Source organism: Ambystoma mexicanum, chromosome 11, assembly GCF_040938575.1.
Source record: "Ambystoma mexicanum isolate Mex_15411 chromosome 11, UKY_AmexF1_1, whole genome shotgun sequence".
Lineage (NCBI taxonomy): Eukaryota > Metazoa > Chordata > Amphibia > Caudata > Ambystomatidae > Ambystoma > Ambystoma mexicanum.
Window position 1 is genome coordinate 759,686,547 of NC_090934.1, and position 19,803 is coordinate 759,706,349.

Genomic DNA, 19,803 nt, shown 5'->3' on the forward strand with positions numbered 1-19,803 from the left:
GGTTACCATGATACTAGTGGCCCCAATGTGGGCCCGGCAGCCATGGTTCGCTCACTTGATGGAGATGTCCCTATCTCCCCCAATGAAACTTCCCTGCCCGTACAACATGCTGTCACAAGACAAGGGCAGGACTCTGCATCCATGCCCTCAGACCATGAACTTAGCAGCCTGGCTCCTGAGATCATAGAATTTGGACATTTACATCTCCCACAGAGATGTATGGACATCCTCAGGGAAGCCAGAAAACCTAATACTCGCCACTGCTATTCCAGCAAGTGGAAAAGATTTGTCATCTGGTGTAGAGGTAAGAACATCAACCCGGTTGACTGCTCTGCCACTAACATTATTCTGTACTTGACCCATTTACTGGATTCAGGTCTAGTGTTTAATTCCATTAAAGTCCACCTAGCGGCACTTTCTGCATACACCACTTCCCAACTTAAAGTGTCGTGGTGGAAGATACCAGTTATCAAGGCCTTCATGGAGGGGGTAAAGAGAATACACCCTCTGATAGCTAACCCAGCTCCCGGATGGGACTTAAACGTGGTACTTTCTAGACTCATGGGCACTCCTTTCGAACCCATGCACAAGGCAACTCTTAAATACCTCACTCTTAAGACTGCTTTCCTAATAGCTATCACCTCCATTAGAAGAGTAAGTGAACTACAGGCTCTTTCTGTACTAGACCCCTTCGTAACAGTTCACAAGGATAAGGTGGTTCTACGCACACACCCAAGGTTTGCACCAAAATTCATCTCGAAATTTCATGTAAACCAGTCTATAGAACTACCAACGTTCTTTCAAAACCCTTCCAGCTTGGGAGAAAAAAGTCTGCATACACTAGATGCACGCAGAGCTGTCATGTTCTACATGGAAAGAACCAGAACACTGAGAAAGACTAATCAGTTCTTTGTCTCGGTGGTAGCAGGAAGAGAAGGAGATGCAGTTTCTAAGTCCACTATATCTAGATGGATTGTACAATGCATCACTCTCTGTTACACTCTTGCTAAGAGAGAACTACCCTTCAAGCCAAGAGCACATTCCACTCGAGGCACTGGGGCTTCCATAGCATTCATTGCAAATGTTCCCCTTGAGTCCATCTGCAAAGCGGCTACCTGGAGTTCTGTGCACACCTTTACAAAACACTACTGTCTAGATGCACACTCTAGATCTGACTCCCAGGTGGGACAGGCAGTATTAAGACATCTTTTCTCTACTGTTCCTTCTCATAACCCACCGCCAACTCCGGGTACTGCTCGCTAGTCTATGCACAGCATGTGATTCTAAGCAGATTAACAAACATCAGAAGACAATGCATTACTTACCGTAAAAGCATTTCTGATGGTTGTATCTGCTTAGATTCACATGCGCCCGCCCTTCCTCCCCGCTCGGATGGAAGGAACATAGACATCCTTTCCTATATTTCTCTCTTTTCTGTACTCACTCAAGTCTAGAAGGCTCCCTCAGGGCAGAAAATACAAACAGAGGGACCTCGACGCGTGAGGGATTGTGGGTACAACGCACGTCACTATAGGGATAGTGTTACAGACACGCCTTGTCGACGTCCCCTTTTCGACTACGAAAAACAAAATGCAATACTCTGCAGTGACCACTGGATGTCGGACCTATGCACAGCATGTGAATCTAAGCAGATACAACCATCAGAAATGCTTTTACGGTAAGTAATGCATTGTCTTATTCCTTGTTGGGAGAGGAGGTGCTACTGGAATGACCTTAACGTTAGCGGTACTAACTGACATGGTGAAGGAAAGCAGGGAGTGGTCTGTCTAGGTTAGGGGCGTGATAGATGTGATGGACATTGCACAGTTGAGGTCTGCCACCCAGTCAAGGGTTCTCCCTTTGTCGTGGGTAGCTTGGGTCACTCTTTGGGTGAACCCTGATTCTGTTAGTACATTGGAGATTGCTGGAGCATGATGGTGATTAGGATTGTTAAAGCCTAAGTTGAAATCTCCTAACAGGAGAATTTGCTAGGTAAGTTGAGTATTATCAGAGATGATTATAGAGAGGTCTTCTTCGAAAGAGCCAATCGGTCCTGGTGGTCTATATAATACGTACATTGTTAAGGTGCCTGAATTAGAGGTTGGTAGTTTGACTGTAAGTAGTTCATAGGAGCTAACAGGAGAAGGGGCAATTCTCAAAGCCAGTTTGGATTTGGCAATGAGAGCAATGCCTCCGCCTCTAGAGTAAGCTCTGTCTGCTCTTATGATTTCGTAGTTCTCTGGTACTGCTAGTAGGAGGGCTGGGCCTGCAGCGCGTGAAGCCACGATTCTGTAATCACAAGTAAGTGTAGATTATCCCCTGTGATGAGATCTGCTATTTCTGAAGCATGAGCCACTAAGGATCTGGTGATGATTAGCGCACCCTTAAAATTGGGGTAGTGTTGGTATCATTAGTTGCAACGTGCAGTTTATCTTGACGTGTTTTGAGATGTGAGCCTGGGGGGGGAGTGAGGTCAGATATTTTTTTTTTCTATGAAAGGTTCTAGTTTTGAAGTTGTTGCCCGCAATAGCAGGATTTATTTTTTAAAGAGTCTTAATCTGTGGTTCATGGAGTCTAGCTAGTCTCGCCCGAAGTCTAGAGTTTCTGGCTGCCGGAGAGCATGGTAGATCAGTTATGTTGGGGTGATGAGACTTTAGGATGGAGGGGAGCAAATGATTGGAACCCATGCCGCTGGTGTGTTCAGGAAGTGAAGGCTGCGTAATGGTATTCAGAGCAAGAGGTTTGGATACTGTCCGGGTTTTGATGTGACTGTTAGCCATGGAAGTCCTATAGTAGTCGAGGTGGATTCGGACTGATACATTCACTGGGTAGTCTATGGCCAAAGAGGCATACAAGATAGTAAGCAACAAAAGAATGGGGTGTACATAATGCTGAAGGTAAGTCTCATTGGCTGACTCTGGCACAGTGGTTAGACAGGTAATCCATAACCGTACTAAGTTTCAGAGGCAAGTAGATGGAATTAATAAAGGTGGTGCGCACAATGGCCAGTGGTGTTACAATCTCAGCACTGGAGACTGAGGTAGATGAGAGTATATGTAAATAGTAACAAGTCAGGTCAAAAAACTTTCCCAGAAATACAATTATAAATCCGATACAAAGAAGGAGCGAATCAGAATCACAGTGGGGTAGAGATAGCAACGTATAAAACATTGAAGTTAACTGGCAGGACTGTGCCTCCGATGGGAGGCAGAGGCTAAACCGAGTGATCTGGGCATAACAGCCATAAGAATATCAACATGAAAGACACTACATTACGAGCAAGTTATAGCCAGCGGAATTAACACTGTTTGTAGTAGAAAATCGAAATAAATCAAAAAATTCCGAATCAGGTAATGTAGAGCTAAGGAAGCAACATCGTAATTTCAGTATGGTCGTGTATAAAAACATTTAAGCCATCATTTAGGACGGCAGCCAAATAAGTATGTAATGCAGTGACTACAGTGGGTTATGCATGCAATCTGTGTTGCGCTTATGAATTAAGAATGTTCATCCTGTTAAGGAGGATTTAGCAGCAGCCAAACAAAGGGCCGGAGAGTAAGTGTTCGCAGTGTAGGGACAGTTCACGTGGTTGGCCCAGACACTGGGCAATCTGGCCAGGTGCCGCTGCGAATGTTCAGGCAGACTTCGGCAGCGAGATGATGTAGGAATAGTGAGCCATGCAAAAATACAGCAGTCGCGGCGTAGTGCAGAAACGTGTAGTTCTCAGATGTAAGCTCAAGGCCGAATGCTTCATGTAACGTAAGGGCAAGTAGGGATACTCCGTGAATGAGTACAGTGGTAGTTTGGTTGGTGTAGGAATTTGGACATGGACAGAAAGTATGTGGGCACGGGGGAGAACTCTCGTCTGAGTTGGTCCTGGCTCCCCGCGGCGAACAGGGGCAAACAGGGCCTTTTCTGGCCTTCTCCGTGGCCGCCGGTGCTTCCGCCTGCCGGCGCAGATGATTGGCTAAAGAGGCGTCTCAGTTGCTAGACAACATAAGATTAGCCTCGTTTTCGTGCTGCGGTGCACCTTATAGTGGACTGGTAAAATAAGGCGAATTCACAGCAATTTGAACAGTCGCTACAGAGAGCAAAGGGCAGATGCTCCATTTATCAATGCTCTCACCATCGTAGCTGTGCTATACATCAAAGGGAGGACAGCGCATGTGCATGCCAGCACGGGCGGTGCTGTGGATGCACTGGTTGTCGCGGGCAGACTGCTGGGGCTTCTGCTGGTGAGGTGGGGGCTCCTGCCCTCTCCACCCAAGGTGATTGTGCTTCTTTGGAGGATGCATGGTATCTTTCCCATTTAACGATGACCGCTACTTTTGGCTTTTTTCCAGAGAGCTTCCTTAGAGACAGTCATCCAAGATGGCTGCCTCCGTTGAAGAGCTCAGAGCTCAAAGAGTTCCGAGATGAACAGGAATGGATGGGCTTTAGTCATAGGCATTAGCTTGGCTAGGGGCAGGGAATGGGATGGATTCAAAAACCGAACAACTGTATCTCTCTTCCAATGACATATCCATTGAAAAGCATTACAGAACTGCATTCAAAGCCCATATTTGAAGCTCTTATGGTAAAGCTCTTATTTTAATGACAATAGTTTTGGATTAAAGGTAGCGCTTTCAGCGCCACCTAGTAGCCCAAACTGAAAAAAGTCAGCCGAAGGTGACAACAGGGCCATATAGGAGTTGGACGTTTTGCGTTTTTACCTACATGAACATCACATGCAGAATGGCATAAGGTGCTGCAATGAGTTGTAGCGCTGTAGTCCCATGGATGAAAAAGGATCAGAAGTATCTGCACATTGGGCATCTCCACGGGCAAAAGGGAGGGAGCAGTCCGGCGGACATCTAAAGTGTAACATGCTCGCCTCGGGAACAGGATGATGCCATGTGATATTGGTGCCCGCTCCTCATCTTCTCTACGCGTAATGGTGCCACACATTACTACAGTACTTGGAAGCAGGAAGCATCTGGTATGAAGCGCTATATAAATCGCCAAATAATAATGTATATTGTAAGTAAGGTGAACATCCGTGATGCTCACTTGTTACTCTTTTTAGGGGAGGGTGCCTGTTTTGTCCTACCGTTTGAATTGATGTAAAATTACCTTAACTCACTACCTCCTAAAGCTTTTTGGAGGTATTTCAATGCATAATCCTTTTGAAATGTAGTGTTTGCTGCACTTAAAGAATACTGCACGAGGTAAGTACCTCCCTACTTATGAGTGTGATGAGTTAAAATTGGCGTTATTCCAACAACTGCATGTTATTTACCGTTGCTGCCATACTCCTAATGAGGCCCTTAGTATCTTCTACATTTTGCGTTATATATTTATATTGAATCCCTTTTGCTGTGTAGATGGAAGTGTGAATAGGTCCTATTGCATCGTTGCAATCGGGTAATGCTTTGTGTATCTGTATACGTTATGTGCAATTAGTGTGTTTATGCAACACATGAGTTCATATGCAAACCACACGCGACTCAATATTGATTTGTCTGTTAAATTCTGACTGTCTGATCCATTTATATATATATTAATGCATGTATGGGCTATGTACACATGTATGGCCATTTAATCATCTACGTTGTACACAAATTGGGCACATTAAGGAATGAGAAGTGTAATGTTTAAAGCTATGCACGTTAATATTGATATCGTTTTTTTCAATTGTAAAATGCGTGCCTCTTTTCCTCATACAAAGGGCCATTTAACTTCAGAAATGACTGAAATTCATGATATATAAAATAAAAGGGAGGTGAGCTTGGTTGGTACTTTTTCATGTCAAAGGAGGGGCTTTTAATTAACCAGTCAATCGGACTAAATGCCATTTCCGAACAACTCTGACTGTAAAGTTGGGCTAGGTGAAGGATGGCTATGGATCACAATGTGCCACTTAGGCCGTTTACAGGGCTGGCCCTTAATCCCTTTAAACCGCTAAGAAGTCGTTTTTTAAACCGACAGGTGCAACAATGCATACAGCCGGAGGTGAAAGCGCCGCTTATACTGCAGCGTTACTTTGTAGTGCCTTGTGACAACACATTAAGCGGTGGTCAGTCCTTGTCGGAGCCTGCCCACCACCTGGGGAATCTGTGGGGCCCGCAAAAACATGGCCTTTACTATAGTCCTGCGCCCACAATTCTTAGTATGGAATAATCTGGTCATTATTCAATAATCATGTTGGGTAAGGGAGCGGCTGACAGCGTTGGGCTCCTGCGTTCTTTTGTGATTTTGTCTGGGCCATTAGGGCTTCCGAAAGTTTAAAGATGCGCACAGCTGACACTTTTGAAAAGTTGTTTGTGAGTTTAGTTCATAAAAGGAAATGCCTTTTTCTGTTTGTAGGTCATACATCCTGATTTGGAAGTAGCAGATTATGCCTTCCCTCCAACACGCACAACGTTATCCCACTCAAAAATGCTGGTAAGACTCTTTATCTTTCCGCTTTAACTGCCGGCTCCCAAAATAAGCGTGGGCTCTGAACGCCATCTGCAAAAACACTGTGTGTATTCCTTTGACTCTGCTGTCTGGTTATTGCAGCCTTCCCATCCGATGCCCTTTACTCTTCTAGAGGAAGCCCCACTTGCTGTTGTTTTCCAGAGAGGATTTTCATTGTATTTTTGTACCAGTGGTGTTATCTGACATCCTTTCATATCAAACCTATGTTTTATCAGCTTGTGATGTATCAGGAACGTACAGTGGCGGCTGGTGAATGTTTCATTTAAGTGTGCGCAGGCGACCAGGTGTAGCAAGGGAACCTGACCAACAATGGGGGGGTCGAGCAGTTATCCCCGAGAAACTTTTGAAAATAATGGCTAAAATGGTGCATTTTACAGCACCCATTTTGTGAAAAATGTGATTGTAAACCATACAGTTTACATTCGATTGCATAGGGAAGCAAATGTAAAAATGCAATAGATGTGTGATCAACAGTACACAGGTGCATTTTCCAACGCATTTTATGTTGTGTTTGCTCACAATATATGCTAATATACTTTCAGTGTAAAAATAAATGTTCATGCTGACTGTACAATGACCGTGCCAGCCCTGCCAATGTACGAATTAAAACAAAATGTTTACTGCCCTCATTTCAAGTAACGGTTGAAATGTCCCAGGTCACACAGATGTGAGGTGTTGCACTTAGCCACATGACCACACTAAACTCTGACTGTGAAGCTCCAGAATGACTTGTATTGAAATGTTGCTACACAGGACACGCTTGCTGCAGATTCTTAGACCAAAAAGGCACTCGCCTTTCACTTTAGGGCGTGTTCATTCCCTATGACGTCACTTACCGTTGTGTATGCCAGACGTTTTATTCTGACATGGTCTGCAGTATTTGTACAAAGTGCGTACCAAGTGAGAACCATTACACTGCTCGGAATTCCAAAGTGCTTTTTCTGAAAAAACATACCCATGCCTGCACACACGTCCACATTCCATACGCAACGTACATCATTTACCTTTCGGCTCATGCAACCCCTCGCACGGCTCACATCATGCAAGCACGCATATATACAAATATGGTACACGCGCAATACGATTAAAAAAAAACATACTTCCCTGCTGCCAGTTCTTTCAGCCCAACGACGCCCCTTGACTCCACCGTACACAGGAGGGCCCACCCTCGCTCGTGCACTGGCAGGAGGCAGGGCGAGGTGTCAATGACACTTTTCCTGGAGTCCTGGTGCCTGCAGAGTAGGCGGGAGTGTCAACATTTAAACACCTATGAAAGGCCATTCGGTCGTGGGTGCACAGGAGCGCCCCCTATGCCCTACTGGCCTGCATCACCCCAGCCAGAATTTCCAATGAGCCATGAAAGGCTGGGGAAGCAAAATCCCCATGGCCTTGCATGGCTCATTAGGCATGTGCTGGCTGGGGTGCACACACACGGGCCGGCTCAGGAGCGCTTTCTCAGCTGCTCACTCTAGCGGAGTGAGCGTTTGGTTTTATCTGGGCCTGCCTTTTGCTCTTCAATAATAACGACCCGTCGCCCGTTATGGAGGGGCCGCCCTGAAGCCTTTTGCACAAAAGAAGGGTTGAAATGTCGGGATCCGGAAAACTTGCAGAGGTGAAGCAAATGTAGGGGAGGAATGGCCACGAGGCCCTCCTCACCTACAGCTCCCTCCCCAGGTGAGGACCATGGCTCGGTGGGAGCACCCTCATGCCACCCGGGCCCAGGTGGAGGGGGGTTCACCCGCCGACGACATTGCCCACACGCACCCTGTCTTTGCATTTACCGAAACTTAAGTTAGGCCTAGACGCCATCGTGCACAGCAAACATGGTGTGAGTTCAGCACACTGTAACGAGGCCCCCACCTTTGGAGGGCCTTTCATGCATCTCTGCCGCCTCAGCAGCCCTGGCAGATCCGCTGCGAGCGCGTTCCCATGAGAAAGTCGGAGATGAGCTAAACCCGAGATGCCAACACGGCAACATTATATTAGTAACAATGTGATATTGCACCCCGTATGACCCAGACCGCAAGGCCGGGGCAACGGGGAAAAAAGCTGAAGCATCACTATCTGAAGAAGGTAGAAAATAGTTCAAGTATTGGTGTTAATGAACTACCTCTGTTTAAAATGTGAACGAACCATAAAAATGTAACGTTATATGATATCCCTCCAGGTCTGGACTAATGCTGCTATAACCACGGAGAAAGATGTTGACCAAACGTGTAACCTCTATTTGTAAAAGTGTTTTTCAATAGTATGTAGAAACTTGAACTCATATATGTTTTGAATCACCCAAAGCGGCGGGCATCAATCTCTGTAGGCCATAACCTAGATATCCCTCGTATAACGTCTAATGTACATACAATACGCACACAATGTAGTGAACATAATGTTAGGTAATGAAAAGGTACTGGAACCGACTGTATTAAAGAAATGTGTAACGAAAATGAAATATATATATATATATATGTGTGTCTGAATAACGTTAAAATGAGGCAGAACAGTATAAAACTTCTGCATTCACTGATCAGCAACGCACGAGGAAAATACCTTTGTGAGTATATGCAAGGTCATTCCCTCTCCCACCCCACCAAGCCTGCCAGATAAAAAAGCTAAGACTTGTGCTGCGCTCCCTCACCTCCCCCAACCAAGCTGGCGTTACTTCAGAGAGTCAGAGGCCCCGGCGCCGCAACCAAGGCCACAGCCCGCCACCTGTGTTATTTACAGCACGGTAATAAACCCACGGATGAACCCACTGATCTACCAGCACCCTCTCATAAATCCCCACGAACCCCCCCAAGAATCCTGACCCCGTGTAAGGACGACCCCCATCATTGGGACAAGACACAGAGACCCATCTATATAATAACTTCTAACGCAGCAGACAGACATGTATCACTCGGCCCAGGTCCCAGAGCCCCGTCCCGTGACCTAAAATACCGGTCAATAAGACTCAGGTAAATCTCACCCCAACCAACAACCACCAGACCTCTCACGAGGTGCATTCCTCATGTGTTGCGTTTATTTTATAAGATAAGCTACGGAACAATTTATTAGTGAACGTAAATGTCATTTTCTGAATAACTGCAGTGTGCATGGCCTAGGGCAACTAAGACAGGAAAGGTATTCATCATTGTCACAGGCTGCCCCAGCGCACCAACACCGCACGGATGACCTCAAGCCGGCCTGCCAGGCCCAACCCAACCCACGAGGCTGACCAGTGACGTCGTCTTGCCAAGACCAACCATGCTGCAGCAACACCTATAGTTAGTCGACGATACCCAATCCCAATTAACTTGTGCCCCCTATAGTGTTTAGGTGTTGATGACGTTTTCTGTATTAGAAATACGCCTGTCTTTGCTATTGTCAGACAGAGCGCTCTCGTAGGTTGCAGAGTTCTTTGCATGCCTTATCCTTGGATAAACTCCCACTTACGCTCACCCGCACTCTGTCTTGGTCTTATTCCCACTACGGGAGAGTCCCTTATTGTCTCTCATTGCGGGGAGGATCGTGCTGAATTGGGGGCGCTTCCTTTCAGTGGTGACCCCGACGTGATATCTCCAAACTATTTTTCCTAACTCCTTCTTAAACGACCCCCTTGTGGCACGAGAATCTCCGGTCGAGAAGGGATACGCACGGTGAGCCGTCTCCGGGAGGCCGCCCGCCAACGGCGACCGGCACAATAAGAAGTGCGCACTCAATGAGAAAGGGTACGGGATCCCGATTGGAAAAAAATCCCCTTTGAGTGCCGCTCGCCGGAGCCAGGGGCTGACCGTTGAGTTACCGGTGACGCCGCCTGGACGGACCCAGTTTCGGAGAGTATCGGTTCAAGACGGGCACGTGAGTACCGAGTGCGAGTGATCGTCAAGGGGAAAAGAAAGGGAATTGGGAATAACAGAACGGGGACAGGTAGAGGAGAAGAATATCGGGGGTCTACTACAGACGGGTCTTGAAATTTTCTTTATTCTTTCTTTTGCATATGGCCATTAGGAGTAAGAAATAAGTGACGTGGTAGAAGTGACGGAAACCTAGCTCCGAGAGGGGGTGGAAGGCGGCGCCGCATAGTACTATCTAAATTAGTACTGGGAATATATGAAGAAGTGAGAAATAAGTTATTGGTGTCTAGCAAAAGGAGACACCGGGAATATTTTTTAGTGATTGTGCTCTCTCTCTCTCTATTTCTTTTTTTCCATTTCCACGGGGTAGGGGGTGAAAATGAGAAGGGTATGAAGTAGTTAGAACATCTTAAAAAGTGGGGACTCAGTAGTGGCACGTACAGACGTGAACACAGTAACCTTAGTAGGGAAACAGGGACAGCTGGCTAGGGAGGAAAGGGAGGAGAAAGACAAAGAGTGTGAGTGGAAAGCATTGTGAAGGGTGCGCGCACCGTACGAGTGTGAGAGACGAACGGGTGGCCGCGAGGTGGTGTCAGAGAGTGTGGCCATAACCAGTACTTGATCAATTACAAGTGAGATCACATAAGAGTGCCTGGGAATGGGAAGGAGATGAGATATGGTGAGTGAGAAGAGATTTGTGCAGTGAATAACGGTGGGTGATAATTTTAAAGAGGTCCGCTCTTGTCTGTGCCATAAAGGAATACATACGCATATTTACAGCTAATAAAAGGTAACGAAAGCGAACAAGGTAGCGCTAGCGATTTAAAGGATGGGGGCTGAAACTCCCTTGTCACACATTTGCAAGAGCTTGCCGGGATATGCTGAGCGCATAAATAAATATCATGATCAATGGTTAACAGAATTGAAAGGGGAGGGGTTGCCCCAGATTTGGCCAGAAGGAGGGTCTTTTGACAAAAGCGTTCTTGATATGGTATGTACATGTATTCGCCTTAAGTATAAGGGAAAAAAATGGCAGAACAGGAAGGAGATATTAGATCTTTGGAGATTGTTTGAGGAAGTACCCCCACCCAAAGCTCCAGCTCCAAATATTGATTTACCCTCCACCACAGACAATCCACTAATGATCCCGCGAGAGGAAAAGGAACAGTTAAGTACAGAACAGCCTGCGGAAGTGGTTATGTTGTACCCAATATTACCTAAACCAGCCCCTGCAACAGGATATAGCGACCCGATTTATGTGCCTCCCCCTTCAACCAGCACGCCACAAAGACCAACTGCACCCCCACCATACGAAAACACTAGAGAGCACACCCAGGGAGGCACACAGAGAGTGGACATAGAGAAGTTAACGAGTGACTTAGAGTCGAGGCTTACAGTGGCACGAGATGAGCTCTCAAGAATAAAAGACATATGTGAACGCACAGCGTGCGCCCCCACACAATCTGGACGCACGTCTAGAGCGTCGAGCGAAAGTAGACAAATTGAGGAAGGATGGAAAAAGGGGGAAATACTGTTCAGAATTGAGGAAGAACCGACCAGGATAATAGAAGTAGGGACAGCAGAAGGAAGCATTGGTGATGTCTCGAGAGAGAGAGGGATCAGAGAGGATTTGTTATGTGATGTCAGAGGAGGGGGGGATGAGAGTGATAGATTGAGCATGGCAGTAGGAGGAGAAGGCGAGGAGCTAGATGGGGCATGTTCACTGGGGACTATAGAGGATGAATGGATAGGACGACTAAGAAATAGGGTGGGGAAGATGGCGTCATTAGAGTCAGCAGTGACCAAGGAAAAGGAAGCTGCAACGGCAAAAGGGAAATTACAACTACCATTACTCCACAGGGGAGGTGGGAGGCCGAACTATATACCGTGGGCTCAGATGGACAAGGCTAACTTAATGAAATTACTACCACAGCTGTCAGGAGGGGCAAGCAAGTGGATATATGCATTTGAAAAACATACCGCGGGTATACCGCTGGCAGTAGGCGATGTGAAAAGCCTACTAGTGTCCTCAGTAGGGGATCAGGCAGACAGAGTGTGGGCTAAAGCGGGTTTTCCAGCTGTAACTTTGGAGTGTGATCGCCATGATGGGGCTTCTTTTAACACCGTGCGAGCAAGGGTGTGGGACGCACTGCGGGAAACTTTCCCAGATACCCCTGATCTGCAGTCAGTAATGCAATGTACCATGAATGATGGGGAGGACGCTATGGATTACATTCTCCGGGTGCAGGAGATGTGGAGAGCGGAAACGGGTACGCCCTGGCACCAATCCACGTCTCTATTTTACTTCATCATTAAAAGAGGGCTCCCAAAGGAAGTGCAAAAGGCACTAGATAAAATAGCAGGTGTTGAGGCAAAAGGCTGGCCGGAGATCCAAAGCATAATAGTACACCATTGTAAAAGGATCAAAGAAAGAGAGAGGGAAGTAGCACAGAAAAGGTTGGCGGACGAGGCGAAGTTGGTGCAATCAAAATTGGTGAAGGTCGCAGCAGCGGTAGCGGGACTCCCACTCATACGGGAGGGAGAGGAAGGAGAGGAGGGGCAAATAGCAATACAAGGAAGAATAGCAGCGAATTGGGCAGGACAAGGGCAACGACAGTGGACAGAGCAGGAGCAGAACGGAGGTCCAACGTGGCAAGAGTGGGCCCCAAGAGGAGGAAGAGGTGGGTACAGGGGGCGAAGAGGAGGACAAGGGTATGGAGGAATGGGAGGAAATGGGTGGCAGGGTCCCAGAGGTCCACAGGGGAGCTGTTGGAATTGTGGGAGATGGGGGCATTACTCAAGGGAATGTAGGAGCAGACAAAACAACGGTTTCCAAGAGATAGAACAGTACGGACACCCCCATCCAGGAAGCCCCTACGGCCTCCCCATGGGACAATACCAGCAACCAGACAATGTAGTACAAAGGAGTAACGCACAACTACACGGACATCAATACCGAACACAAACCAGCCCACAGAATAATGACAATGTGCACTACACGCCTGGTAATACTTTCGCCACAGGAGCTAATGGGGCACCAGCCCCCGCACCTTACAGTGGAGTGTCAGTAGTTTCGGGGAATATTTTCGATCAAGGGGGGGCAATGAGACACCCCGCATAGGACAGCCCACAGAGAGCACTTGCGTGTCCAGTACTGTCTACGACCCACAATGCATCAGAGGAACCATTGATAGGAGCGCAGATAGGAGACAAGCAATTCATATTCATGGTGGATTCGGGAGCGGAGAAATCATGCATTAGAGAGGGCCGGTTCCCGTTATCTAATAGAACGTTAGAGACGCAGGGGTTCTCTGGGGCTGTAATTGAAGTTCCTTACACAGAGGTATTGGATGTGACAGTGGGGGGTAAAACAGTGAAAGCACCCTTGCTGTACTATGAAAACTCTCCCATCAACTTACTGGGGAGAGATCTCTTGAGCAAACTAAACATGACCATATCATTCACAGGGAGCGGCATCGTATGTTCAACGCCAGGCATATGCCCCCTCCGTATATTAGCAGTAATACACGGCCACACAACAATAAAAGAGATCAGAGGGGTACCAAGAAATGAGGAGATGTTTGTTGAAGGCATGAGAACATTGGCTCTCATAGTACCAGAACTAAAAAGGGTGGAGTGGAGAATACCAGCAGAATTCCTTTTTCGTCCCATAGCAAGCCCTGACACTGCTCTTGGGGAAGTACTATCATTGGATTTGCATGCAATACATGTATCAGCAAACAGAATATGCGTGATTGGTATTGACATGGAAGGGTGTGAGTGGCGGACAGTATTGTGTACAAATGCAAATATCCCCCTGAGAGAGCTCTCGGACGAGGAGCTATTTTCTGACACTGAGGGAGATGGTGAAGTAGTGATGGAACTGGCAATGCCCTGCGACATCGTAGTTACAGCCAGACAAACTAAAGTTGAACTAATGGCGGTAGTAGGAGCACCGCATACATTTTTTGATGAAGACATGAGTTCAGTACCCGCTAACTTATGGACTAATGGCCCCCACGATGTAGGGTTGCTACATGAAGTTCAGCCTGTGGTGATAAAAGTAAAACAAGGAGCAATACTACCCCGGGTGAAACAATATCCACTGTCGCGAGAAGCAGAAGAAGGGATCAGAGAGACAATAGAAGCACTGCTAGCACAGGGTATAATAGTGCCCTCAAACTCCCCATGCAACACATGCATTTACCCAATCAAAAAAGCGAAGGGGGGTTCATGGAGGATGATACAAGATTTACGCCCATTGAACGATGTGGTAATGAAGGAGTTCCCTTTAGTCCCGAACCCGGCGACAATACTGTGCAACATTCCAAAAATAGCATCACACTTCACAGTAATTGACTTAAAAAATGCATTCTTTTCGATTCCCTTGGCAGAAGAGAGCAGGTACTTGACCGCATTTACATTGGGAGGAAGGAGGTTCGAACACTGCAGACTACCACAAGGATATTGCGAGAGCCCAAGCATATTTAACAGGGTACTACATGAAGATCTGGGGAATTTGTCTGTAGAAAGCACAGTGATTCAGTACGTTGATGATTTATTGGTTTGTGCACAGGCTGAGGAAGAATGCAGACAGGACTCGATAACACTCTTGACATTATTGGCAAATAAGGGGTACAAGGTGGACAAGGGGAAGTTACAATACTGTCTGACGGAGGTCCTATACTTGGGTCAGTTGATATCAAAGGATGGCAAGCGAATTATACCAGACAGGGCACAGGCGATTAGAACAATTGGGGAGCCCAAAACAGTAAAAGAGATGCAGAAATTTCTGGGTATGTGTAACTATTGCCGAGCATGGATATTGGACTATGCGGCGTACACAAGGCCCTTGCTACAGGCACTGAAAGAAGCACAACAAGAACACAAACACATAGAATGGACAGAGGTGATGAACACAGCATTTAACTCACTAAAAGAGCTGATATCAAGCGCTCCAGTACTAGCAAACCCAGATTATGGGCGCGAATTATTCTTATTTTCACACTGCAAAGGAACATTGATGACAGCAGTACTGACACAGAAAACATCTTTAGGGCACAAACCACTCGCTTACTATAGCGGCACCCTAGACGCAGTAATGCAAGGTCATTTCGCGTGCGAGCAATCCCTAGCTGCAGCCGCGTTCGCAATTGAAAAAAGTGCCACGATAGTAATGGGCTGCCCGGTGACACTGTTCGTGGAACACTCACTTTTTGCAATATTAGAGCGAACAAAGAGCACATTGACAACACAACGCGCCACAGCATATGAGATAATACTGTCCAGCGCTAACATCCATATAGTAAGATGTAAAACAGTGAACCCAGCCACATTCATCACAGAGGCATGCACCATAGAGGACATGCAAAACCACAACTGCGCCACGTACACAGGTGACGAAAGTAAGGATCAAGTGATTTTTGAAAATGCCCTGACCGAGGGTGAGGTGTATTTTGTGGACGGGTCAGCATCAATAGACATGGAGACAGGAGAAAAGCATGTGGGTATGGCAGTGGTACGATTAGAGGAAGATGAATATGAGATACTAGTACAACACCGCCTCCCATCACACTATTCAGCGCAAGCAGCAGAACTAATAGCGCTAATAGAAGCATTGCATGCCGCCAAGGGGTGCGCAGTGACCATATATACAGACTCAGCATACATGACAACAACAGTTCACGGCGGGTTGGCCCGGTGGGGGCGGAGAGGGTTCCGACGAGCAGACGGAACGCCAGTCCAGCATGCAGAATTATTGAAAGAACTGATTGAGGCCCTGCAAGACCCCACGGCAGTGGCCATCGTAAAATGTCAAGCTCATACCACCAATACAGATTTTGTATCTTTGGGGAACGCGGCAGCAGACGCCGCTGCCAAAGCAGCTTCATATCTACAAAAAGGTGAAATAGGAGAGTACATGTTGCACCACACAGCAAGCCAAGAAGTCCCCACAGGATACAACATGATGTCCACACAGGAGATAATAGAGCTGCAAGAGGGAGCTAGTGCAGAGGAAAAATTGCTGTGGACTAAGAGAGGATGCAGCAAATCACCGACTGATTTATTGTGGCGACAAGAGAGTTCAGGAAAAGTGGTAATGCCAATCACGCTGTTAGAAATAGCATTTCAACAACTACACTTTCCTGCACACAACACAAAGAAACACATAATGGCAGAGATACAAGAAGATTGGTTTACACCTTGCCTCCAGGAACACGTCACAAGGTTAGCTCTAGAATGCACGACATGTCAAATTTACAACTCAGGTATGACATTGCGTACACTAAGGGGTACGATACCAAAACCAAGTGGCCCATTCAGAGAGCTCCACATTGATTATGTAGACATGGGAGAAAGGTGTAACGGGGCTCGATACATGATTGTGGTTGTATGTCCATTTTCGAGGTGGGTGGAGGCAGGCCCTTGTGCCCGCCCTGACGCGAAGGGCGCCGCGAAGTTCCTAGTGCGGGAAGTGTTTCCGCGCTGGGGAATTTGCGACGTTATTCGCTCAGATAACGGGACGCATTTTGTTAATGAACTCTTTAAAGAAGTGACTACATTATTGGGAATAAAGCACAAATTATGTTCGATTTATCATCCTCAAAGTAATGGCGTCGTAGAAAAGATAAACGGCCTGTTAAAAAGCAGATTATCAAAACTTTGTTTTTCCCTTAAAAAGACTTGGATGTACTGCCTGCCTTTGGCCTTGTTTGAGCTACGAAACCAGCCAAGTAAGGATCACCATTTGTCCCCGCACGAGATCGTCACGGGAAGAAGAATGCACACAGCGCATTCGCCTCTCCGTGAGCGTTCTGATGCACACAGAAGCGCAGCCATATTGGGGGAGGAGTTCACAGAATACCTGCGAAAATTGACACGGGCAGCGCGCGTAATTTCAAAGCAACTAGCCCCCCCCTCGACAAGAGAGGAGGGGAACGCGACTGAACCAAACGGTTTGCCTGAAAAACCACTACAGCTAATGCCTGGGGACCTTATATATGTTAGAAGTTTTGTGCGGAGGTGGAACGCACCACGCTTCCATGGCCCCTATGAGGTAGTGTTTTGCACGCCTACAGCAGTAAAGGTTAAGGGCCTGCGATATTGGGTGCATTTGACAGATGTACGTAAAGCTTACAGCGCTGCGGAGAGTGAGGTGCAGGATGAGGCACAGGCAACAGCGGACGATGAAGTTGTGCGGAATGAATGATTTGAATTTCGTGTGCTTCATGAGATGAACAGTGAACACAATTAGCGCGCAACAAATGTCCTGGACTAAAACATGTACACATGTATATGTAAATTTTCTTTTTACAATTTTTGAAAGTTTTGCGTGGGGTTCTTTTTTTTCCCTTCCTGTACTATTTAAGATGTTTTTTATTATTGTTGTTTTTAGAAATGTCATGTTTTTTTTTATTATTTATATATATATATAGTAAGTTACAAATAATATTGACTGAAAGCTACCTTGTCTGTCAACAAACCCCCTTCCTCACCCAACCCTATATTTTATCACCGAAACGTTACAATGTGGAAATGCTTACATGTTTGTATTTAATGAACTTTTGTGTCTCAAACAGGATTTATCATGGCATCGAATGGGCAGCCTGCAACTAATAGATATGTTAGATTTAGAGAAATGTTAGTGGCTAGATTAACATATTCATTTGAATGTGGTTTATCAATGTGTGCTATCGTGTTCTTCATCTCAATGTTTTGTCTGGTGTTACACTGGATTATAGCGTTCATCTCTACCGAGATGAACGAGGGGGGAGGGGGGAACAACACCACCCTTGCTCCTGGAACGAAAACAATTCCGACTGTAGGTATCAAAGAAGGTGATTTCTTGATCTGGGATGGATCACACTTTGTGTGGGGATACTATACTACACCACCCACTGCTGTCCTCTCACAATGGAGAACCAAAAATGTAGATAATGACACAATGTCCCAACCTGGAACATACAACAACCACACGATCCCTCCCGCCCCAATTTCAAACAACGATCTCTTGTTTATTAATGAGGATGGAAAAGTGATTATGATGACAGAACACACGTCCCTATATGAAGAATTAGAAAAGGGGGGTGGGAGGGAGGAAGGGGGGCCTGGTTCTTCACCTCCTATAACGAGAAGGTACAGAAGAAGGGAGAAAAGTAGGCGGAGAAGAGAGACTGGTGGAAAAGGGTATGATGAGTATTATGGGCTAGGGTTAGACAAAATGGAAGACCCACGACACCCTCACCAAGCAAATAAATGGTATGCAGATATGAGCACAACAGCTAAACAAACAACCAATGAGAGCTGTTATGTCTGCTCACTTATCCCCCATGCATCAGGCACACCTAAAGTATTGTTGCCACGAGAATTGCCCATTGTGGATGCCCAATGTCTCCTTCATCTCACGCTGTGTAGAATAAAGAACACTTTCCAAGCACACGATGTCTCTTTCAGAATGGTACAGAACAACAAAACGTGCTATTCGCAAGCGTCTGGAGTGATCTGCCTTAAAGAACCTTTCTTTGCAATACAAGGGACACTGTTTTCCGAAAGCAAATGGAAAGACGAAGAAGTGCTGTGCAAGGCAGAAGCGCTGAAAGGTGTCCAACCGGACAAGTTGCGGTGGATGGAAAGAACGTGCTTGCCAATATGGAAAGAACACATCCCTAAACTAACATGGGTAACAGCGATGGAGAAACCCTTCAAGCTACAAAGTGAAATACAAAACGAACTATGTTTCAAGGGAGAAGGAAAAATGGCAATGGGAACGAACACGAACTGTAACAAAACTCTCACCATCCCGGATATGAAAAAAGGGACAGCAGCATTAATGGACACCTACTGGGTATGCGGAAACCAGGCGTACCTGCACCTTCCCCAATCATGGAGTGGTAGCTGCTCAATGGCCACCTTGCACTCGACACTAATGGTGATTCCAGAAAGCCATATTGACAGAAGTAACATGATGAAAGGAGGCTTGAACCAGAATGCAGCTTCTCCAACTACACAAGCGCACCTTTATGTCCTGTCCTCCGGGGGGAAGGAAGAAGAGCTCTCAAGAAACAAGCGAGCCTCGAACTACATATCACAAGCATCATCTGATTTATTGGCACAGATCCCAGACAAGTATCGCCTGTTCAGCTCCGTGGAAACATTCTTTGCTTCACTAGTGTCCAGTGTCCAAGCAAGAGCAAATGCAAAATGGCTCCAGATCACACGGTGGGAACTGATCCAGTTGGCCAATGACACTGAAGAAGGGTTCAACATAATAAAGGTGGAACTACGAGCTCTGCGACTAATGACCATGCAGAACAGGTATGTTCTAGACCTGTTAACAGCTATCGATGGAGGTGTTTGCCGAAAAATAGGAAGTGCGTGCTGCACGTTCGTACCTTCTGAAGACGCAGAAAATGGGTCCCTGTCCCACGTTATTGAAGCAGTACATAACCTGGGCGAGAAGATGAAAATGGAAGGTGGAGCTGAGGATAGCTCGTGGTTCGACAATATCTTCTCC

At 46.5% G+C, this 19,803-nt stretch overlaps 1 protein-coding gene across 4 annotated transcripts in view; it reads left to right on the top strand.

Moving 5' to 3' along the window:
- Window positions 1-19,803, top strand: part of SBF2 (SET binding factor 2) — a 2,983,421-nt gene that overhangs the window by 1,374,672 nt on the left and 1,588,946 nt on the right. For all 4 annotated transcript variants that reach the window (XM_069623660.1, XM_069623661.1, XM_069623662.1 and 1 more), the window contains exon 10: window positions 6,346-6,423. In XM_069623660.1, the coding sequence (XP_069479761.1) occupies window positions 6,346-6,423 (78 nt within the window). The remainder of the gene's footprint in view (window positions 1-6,345; window positions 6,424-19,803) is intronic.